This window comes from Ursus arctos, unplaced genomic scaffold (assembly GCF_023065955.2).
Source record: "Ursus arctos isolate Adak ecotype North America unplaced genomic scaffold, UrsArc2.0 scaffold_17, whole genome shotgun sequence".
NCBI classification, from domain to species: Eukaryota; Metazoa; Chordata; class Mammalia; order Carnivora; family Ursidae; genus Ursus; species Ursus arctos.
In genome coordinates this window covers 16236759-16244658 of record NW_026622841.1, presented here as the reverse complement: position 1 = coordinate 16244658, position 7900 = coordinate 16236759, and the positions used below count along the sequence as shown (strand labels likewise).

The window sequence follows — 7900 nt, the reverse complement described above, 5'->3', positions numbered from 1 at the left end:
TTTAAATGTCTTTCTGTGTGTGGTGGCTTTGGAGAGACCTCAGTGAGCCAAAGTATCATTGTGCCTGATATCACAAGTTTCTTGTCTCATAGAGAGGGCCAAATACACCTCAAATATTGTGTGAGAAAGATAGTTCAGGGCTACACATCAGGGATACCCAGACTCCGCTTGCGTGTTGAGGGAGAGGTCAGGGAAGACTTCTCCAGATGAGGGACATAAATGAGGCCTAAAGATAGCACAAGGGAGTGAGTTAGACAAAGGGGGTTGGGGAAGGGTGGGAGATCACCCAGAAAGAGGAAATGGCAGGGAGAAGGCCTGATGGTGAGAGCAATCAGGTCTCATTCAAATAACAAAAAGTTCTAGGAGGCTGCACGTAGGAATGGAGGAGGGAGGGGCAAGGGATGTGGATGGGCAAAGGGGTTGCCTTATTCACAGAGCCTGTACCCTACTCAACGGAGAGAAATGCAAAGGTTGGAGCGGAGGGGCGGCAAGATGATATCTTTAGAAAGTTTCCTAGAGAATGTATTGGATGTTGGCCAGGTTGGAGGCACAAAGATCAGCTAGGGAAAGGGAACTGAAGCGACAGGCTAGGCATTGAATCCGGGGATGGATGTGGAGAGAAGGGACTGGAATTATGAGATACCTGAGAGGTAGAATCCATAGCCCATAGTGATGGAGTTGCCGAGAGGGAATGGAGTCATCAGAGACGAGTCGGTGGGGAGATGGGTCTGGTTTGGTGGGTGTCTGGGGCTGAGTGGCCTGGAAACAGGCTCTGGAAAATCTCTGGAGGTAGACATATGAGAGGGAGTGAGGCAGGATTAGGCAGAATGAGAAACTGAGCCACAGAGCTACAGAGACCAAGGCCTCAGCCAGTTCACAGGGAGCTCTGGAACTGGGTGGCCCCTTTTCTAAGGGGCCAGATTGGGCAAGAGGCCTAAGCCTTTGTATCTCTACAGCAGCCAGACATGGGTTGCTTGCTACCTGGGACCAGGGCCTGGGGGCAGGGGTTGGAGGGGGTGGGGCAAACTTAGTGGAGGCAGCTCCCAGGAACTGGCACAAGTCAGGACCAAGGCGATTTGCCAGGAGGGACTCAGGGGTGAGTGGTCAGCAGCCAACATTCGCAGCAGCTAGGGGATGGGGGCATACATTCTGAAGAGAGGTTCTGGACAAAACACTGTAGTATCCCTTGCAGTGGGAAAAGCTCTTACATTTACTACGGGACATGTTTACTTTTAGATGCCTGTGAACTTACCCATTCCTTAGTTCACAAGTAACTGGTTAATTCCTTCCTTCCTCCCCTCCCTGCCCCTCCCCTGCCCTGCCCCCTCTCCTTCCCTCTCTCCCTCCCTTCCTCCCTTCCTTCCTTCCTTTTCTCTATATTCAGTGTGGGGCTCAAAGTCACCAGGCAAGTTCAAGAGTCCCATGCCCTACTGAGTGAGCCAGCCAGGCGGCCCAGTAACTAGTTAACTTCAGCTGTGGGGTATACAAGGCATTGTGCTAACTGGTGGGGATGGTGGGGGTGTTGGGGGCGGATGCAAAGATGAAGATTCCAACAGCTCATTGCCCAGGGAGCCTTTGTTCTGGAGAGGACCAGTTCTTCTCCGGTGGAACAGGGTCTTCATTTCCCGCCTGTTCTCTTCTCCTCCTTAAAAGATTAACCGGATGGCCCTTCTTTTCCTCAGATACCTTTCTAGCTTTCCCTCCCTTCTCTTAGGCTTGGAGAGTCGAAAACAAGCCCAAACACCAGTTCCTTTCAAAGATCCTCAGATGTGATGTAAATGGTACAAAGCGGTAGGAAATCTTACAAAATTCTCAACAGGTCTTGTCCTTTGGCCCACCATTCCTGAAGACGATTCTGTGCTGGTATACCAAACTCCACACGTCTGCCTTTTCTTGGATTCTCGAGGGTTCATAAAACACCACTTTCCTTGGTCCCTGTCCTTCTCTTTCCCTGGGCAAGGGCTGGCTTTCCAGCAGTGAGGCCCTAAAGCGGCAGAGTAGGAGATAAACCTCAGCCGATCCAACGAGTAGCCAGGACTCAGGAAGCCATGCAGATATCGAGGGGCCTCCTACATAATGCCCAACTTTGAACCGTTAAATTAATTAAACAAGGAGGCCAAGAGAGTGAGGCGGCTCGAATGACAAGGTGGCCCACGGAGGCAAATCAAAACCTAAGCCTGTAAATACCTCAAGGTTACATAATGGAAAAGCGAAGGACACCCAGTCACAAGCAGCCGATTGAGCTGTCGGCTGTAGCCAATCACATAATTTCCTCTCTTTGTTTGGGTACCTTCTCCGTCTCTCCCCGGGTTCCTCCTGTAGGTGGAGCGCTCTCAGCCACTTCCGGTTTGGCACTGCCCAATGTGAGTTGATTTTTGCATAAACTCTTCAAATTTTTAACATGCCCCAGTTTATCTTTTCACAGACAGACACCCCTTGTCCCCCACATTCAGGTCTCTGAGTGAAAGCGCTTTGCAGGCATTTCCAAACTAAGGGTCAAGAAAGGGGATGTGGCTTTGCTACCGAAAATCTATTTATAAAATCACCAACAAAGGATAAGGGGAATCCTTTCCTAGAACTCCCCTCGGTCTATTTCTGCTAGGCTAATATTAATTTAAATCTGAGTATGGTTTCTTTCAAGGGTATGTTTCTGGAAAATACAAAAAAAAAATATCCCAATTCTGTCGGTATTTTGATGTCAAAAAGATGGATTTTCTTTGCTGGTCACTCGGCTACCGATCTTTAAATTATAATGCTAGTGGTGAATAGTGTAATCATTCCTTTAAAAACAAGCCAGCAAATGTAACCTATTAAACTCTATAACCGCCTAGGCCGACCTTCATTTTGAGGTGAAAAATGTGTAGCACAGGTCAGGAGGCTGTCAGTTTAGCAGTGGTTTGCAAGGCCTTTGATGGTGAGATAAAGGAAAGGTTTTTCTTCTGGTTTTTGGTCTCCTTTTCCTCAAGGAACACACCTTTTGTGTGCTCTGTCTAACAAAGGAATTTCCGAATTCATAGTGGAATTCGGAGGTGAAGTATTATGTGTAGACGGATATCTATATGCGTTTGCAAAGCCGGTTTCAAACCACAAAAGGATTTTTTAAAAAAGAAAAGCTGGAATTTTGCAATATACTGATTGGAGGAAAAGCTAAGACGTTGAGAGTTAGCAATAAAAACAGCAACAAACAAAATCCCAAAGGATTTGGAATTCCTTTAGTTTCTATTTGGCATAAGAATAATGTGATTTCTTTGTTGTGTTCTTTCTTATCTACAGCACTCAAATAATCGTTTATTTCATTCGTGCAAGTCAAGTTACTTCTATTGTTGCCCAAAGCGGAGCGGTGCGCAAGATAGCCTTACAGACGTAGAAAAATAGAATGAAGCTTTGTGTTGCTTTTTTTGGTAGAGGGTAGTGTCATTTTTGAAAAACTTAACACTAAAAAGTGTTGTTTTCCCTCCTGTGAAACTCAATAATTTTATAGAATGGGCTAGGATGGGTGCTTTGCTTTTAACTATTGGTCTACCTGGCAGAAAGATTTCTCTGAAATCTTTGTAAACATAGAACTGAGACGATGTGCAAGAAATTATTTTTTTTTAATTTTGGTTGTTTATGGTTTTTAAAAGCAGATGCAATGTTATCTGTCGCCGTTTGTGCAAATGATGAATTGTGCTTTCAAACTAATTTCCTCCAGCGAGTTTGACCAAAACACTGGGCTTTGTAAAAAGCTCTGCTCAAAAAGTATTTGGCATTACGAGGCCACGAGGCAGTTGTACAACTGAAGCCTCTTTATGATAAAAATAAGAAGTCCAGAGTTTCGTCTTGGTAATACAATTCTTGCAACCATTCAAACACTGCTGTGCTGTGCTTTCAGCTCCTAAGAGAAGGAATGGGGGCAGGGCAAGGGAGTATTTTAAGTAAACAAAGATTCCAAATCTAGGGAACCTAGGATTTACTGGGATAGGTGCATTATGGAATTTCATATATCGGAATATGTGTCGTGTATCAAGATTTCAGATAAGTAGGTCTTTGTACACTCTTCAATGCCTGGAATGTTTTTACATGCATGCTAATAAAGGCCCACCTTTGGGAGAAGAAAACAGGCCTCCTTTCAAATGAAATCAAGCCCAGGTAAAGTATGAAACTCAACCCACAGAGCTCTGGCACCGTTTTCAGGCTAAAAGAAGATGAGAGTTTCAATTTCATCATCTTGTAACACTGGTAAATGTGATGCCCTGGCTGACAAAATTTGCAGATTGCAGAGGTCTTTCTAAACACGTGTAAATATGTGTGCCAATTTACGTGCAACTCCAAACAATTTGCCGTTTGAAATGAAAGACCAACAACTCTTCCGTGAGACAATCATTTGGTTCATTTACATGAAAAGTCTCAAATAGCAAAAATGCTACTTTCAATTTACATCATAGTGTCCCCATAATAGAGAACAATGGCTTCCTCAGTGGAAGTTAATGCAAAGGAGAGGCATACTGAGATTTAAACACACACACACACACACACACACACACACACACACACAAACCATCACCACCACTTTTCAGCACACTTTGCAAATATTAACCAATTAATCTAATTTAAAATATAATACACAGCAACAGCTTCCCATGCTGGGAGTCTTCAGTGCTACTCGAGTAATATCAGTTATCTTTAGAGTCCATCCGTTCACACACAAGTGAGCCTTTTTAAGAGCTTATGGTGACATTTTTTTCAGATCCTTCCATTTTGTCCTAGTTCCAGGGCAAGCACAATTAGCTTGACATGGGGTTTCTCTCTCCTTTCAAAAAAACCCTTTCAATTGAGTGCACGTCTGTGAAAGAGGTAGGACCCAGGACCCAGGGCTGGAGAAAGAGCATACCTGATCTGTTGGTAACATATTGTCTCCTTCTTGGACGTGTTAACGATCATACACACCTCTGGGGTCTGAACGGGGTTTATATATGTATCTTTCTGCGTTCTGTAGGCTATGGCCACCTGCTCTATGTACAATATGTGCTTGCTATATTTGTACACCATCTCCCTTCTTGAATTTAAAGACCTAGCTATTACATCTTGTTTACTCAATATCATTCCCCCATTAAAAAAAAAAAAAATCCTGCAAGAACTGAACATGCCATGTTTCAATCTGGCCCCAGTGGCTTTTTCTCGGAAAGCAAAACGTGTGTCTTTTACACCAGGGCTTTCTCCCCACCCCAGGGGGTGTCTTCCATTCTTTTGTGGCTCAGTTTAAGGCGAAAAGGGCTCCAAACCACTAACTAAACAGAGGAGAGCCCCTTCTTCCACCTCCAGGGAGAATTTCAGATTTAATTTATCTGAAGATAGCGTGCTCTCTTCTTACTTATTTGCCACCATTACGAGGATAACAAAACACCACCTTGGCTTCAAGATCCTGGGTAGAGGCTCACGGTCTTTTTCAACCATCTTTGGCGAGGCCTTGCTTCCTTCCACTCGAGTAAGTTGCGGCTTGGGGCCATGGAAAGGACTGGGTGAGAGCCCGAAATGTCGTTTGAAAAAAGAGAAGCCCTCCCTCCATCCCCTCACCACCACCACCCCGCTCTCCGGGGCGAAGTTGCAATCCAGCAGCCCCATATGGGCGAGACTTGGCAGGTCCGCGGGGCTCCTCTCGCAGCCGCGGAGTCGGCGCCGGCCGGGCGTCCGCGCCCGCCGGCTGCGGGGCTTCGCGCTCTCGCCTCCCTTCTCCCCGAATCCTCCCTTCCCCCACCGGCCGCCCCCTCCCCCTCTGCCGCGCTCCCTTTTGTTCGCTCGCCGCTCGGGCCGCCGCCGCCGCCGCCGGGCCCGCACCCCCAGCCGTAGGCCCCGGCGTGGCGCGCCGCCCCGCCGCCGCCGCGCGGCCTAGAGCGCGCCGCCCGGGGAGGCGCGGGGCCCGGGGCCGGGCGCACGGCGAGGCCGCGGCGGCGGCGGCGGGGCGGCCCGGGGGCGCGGGAGCCGGCAGCCCGGGAGGCGGCGGCGGCGGCAGGCGGCAGGCGGCGGCGAGGCCGCTCCACCGCACACGCACACACAGACCCCGGCAGCGGGAATGCAGATGACACGCCCGTAACATGGAAGCCGCCGCCGCCGCCGCTACGACGACAGCAGCAGCAGCCACAGCAGCAGCAGCCGGCGGCGCCGCGCTGAACAAAGGTCATCCGAGCTGCGGCCCAGACGCCCGGGCTTGACCGCTGCGAAGGCCAACCCCGGGAAGGGGGTGGGTGTGCGCCCGCGGGGCGGGGGGCGGCGAGGGGGCGGCCGGGGGCGAGCGAGGGGCGAGGGCAGCGCAGGACGGGGCGCGGGTGGGCTGCGGGGAAGAGGCGGGCGCGCCGGCCCCTCGTGCCCACCCCTGCGGGCCGGGGTGAGCGCGTGAGGCTCAGGCCCCTTGGCCTGAGTGCAGTGGCCTGTCCCACCCTGGCCTTGGGGATGGCCGGCCTTCGCGCCCCGCCAGCTTCCTTGGGGGGGCCGAGGACGAGCCGGTTTCGCTAGGCCCCACAGGTTCAGAGAGGGGGGCCACGTGAGCGCAGGAGCTCGCTCCTACCCCCTCCAGCGCTGGCGGTGCACTGAGGATTCCTTAAAGGCCTCGGTGCCCCTCTTTCTCGCTGCCCCGTAACTTGCCCCCCCCACCCCAGGCATCCCTAGTTTCCTGCCCCGAGGTTAAGGGAGTTGGACTTCTCTTCCCCCCCCCCCCTCCCCAGGTGCTTGAAAGAAGAGAAGGTTGGAGGAGGAGGAGACTGGGGGGGCTGCTGCTGGTGGTGACAGGGCTGGGAGAGCGAAGAGAGGGACGGGAGGAGGGGGCTGGGTGGGGTGGGGGTGACAGGCAGAGAGGAGCCTGGTCAACAAGCCAGCACCACTCTGCTAGGAGGCCGAGGCCGCTCCTGCAGCCGACGCATCCAGTGTGAGGAGACACACATAGATTGCTTTCTTGGGGGCTCTTTGTCAGCCACCAACACAGAGAACACACACTGACACACACGTACACAAAGATGTGAGCCAGGTTGTGGGAGGTAAGTGGGGAGAGGAGAAGGAGGGGGAAATAGTGTCTGCGGTGGGCTTTGGGGTGGAGGGGCAGGGGGGATGGGCCCTGAGGGGCACTGGGGTGCTTGTGAGGTGAGCATTTCCAAGGCTGTGTGCTTGTGTGGTGGGGGGGACACACGATGACCTTCCCCTCCTCACGAAGACCTAAAAGGGAAAAGCAACCCCTAGCGAGATCCCCTCTGTGCTGATGATTTTCAGGGACTTGTTGGCAACTCAGCGAGGGTTGCCATAGCTTTTTTATGTAGGGTGACCAGAACCGGCTGAAACTGGTTTGAGGCAGATCAGCTCCTGAACACAATGCAGTCACTGAGCTACTACAGTGGGATAGCAGCTTCCTCCCTTCATGGCAGCCAAAAGCAGAGGCGCTTGCAGGAAGGTACCATCCCAACACAGTATGTGAACTCACACTTAGACACCACACAGCACTGGTACGTGACTAATGGAGCCCTAAAAGATTCTGTGTAGAGAAGATGGAAAAAAATGTGCAGGTTTGCAAGGTCTGAGATTCCTTGGGCTTTTCCTGCCTTTTTCTTTTGCTTAAGGGATGGACAAGGAGCTGAGATTTATGACCCTTATTAAAGAAAAAATGTGCCTTGCTAGGGTGGGGACACTTGGTTTATGCAAGTCTCTCTCTCTCTCTCTCTCTTTCTCTGTTTTTAACAAAACAAAACCAAAATGAACTGATGGATTTGTAATGGTAGTTTGTTTGTTGCTGGAGAATGCTACTTTGCATGCTTTCTTTTTTTTCTTTTTTTTTCTCTTGCAGGGTATGTTCTGTTTTGTGCTTTTCCTTTTAGAAGCTACTAAAGGGTGTTGGGGATACTTCTGACTATTATGAAGGCCAAAAGGTAACAATATTGTT

The 7900-nt window shown here is 50.3% G+C and overlaps 1 protein-coding gene across 11 annotated transcripts in view; it reads left to right on the top strand.

Annotated features, from left to right (window-relative positions):
- The first annotated feature begins 5232 nt into the window (after positions 1-5232).
- The window catches only part of ZNF532 (zinc finger protein 532), a 105426-nt gene continuing 102758 nt past the window's right edge, over positions 5233-7900 (top strand). For 3 of the 11 annotated variants that reach the window (XM_057313364.1, XM_048218451.2, XM_057313365.1), the window contains exon 1: positions 5949-6153. In XM_057313364.1, coding sequence (XP_057169347.1) covers positions 6072-6153 — 82 coding nt within the window. In that variant the 5' untranslated portion in view covers positions 5949-6071. Of the gene's footprint in view, positions 5465-5948; positions 6218-7804; positions 7887-7900 lie in introns of those variants that run through there. The other 8 variants (XM_026496399.4, XM_026496397.4, XM_044383053.3 and 5 more) reach the window with 5 other exon arrangements.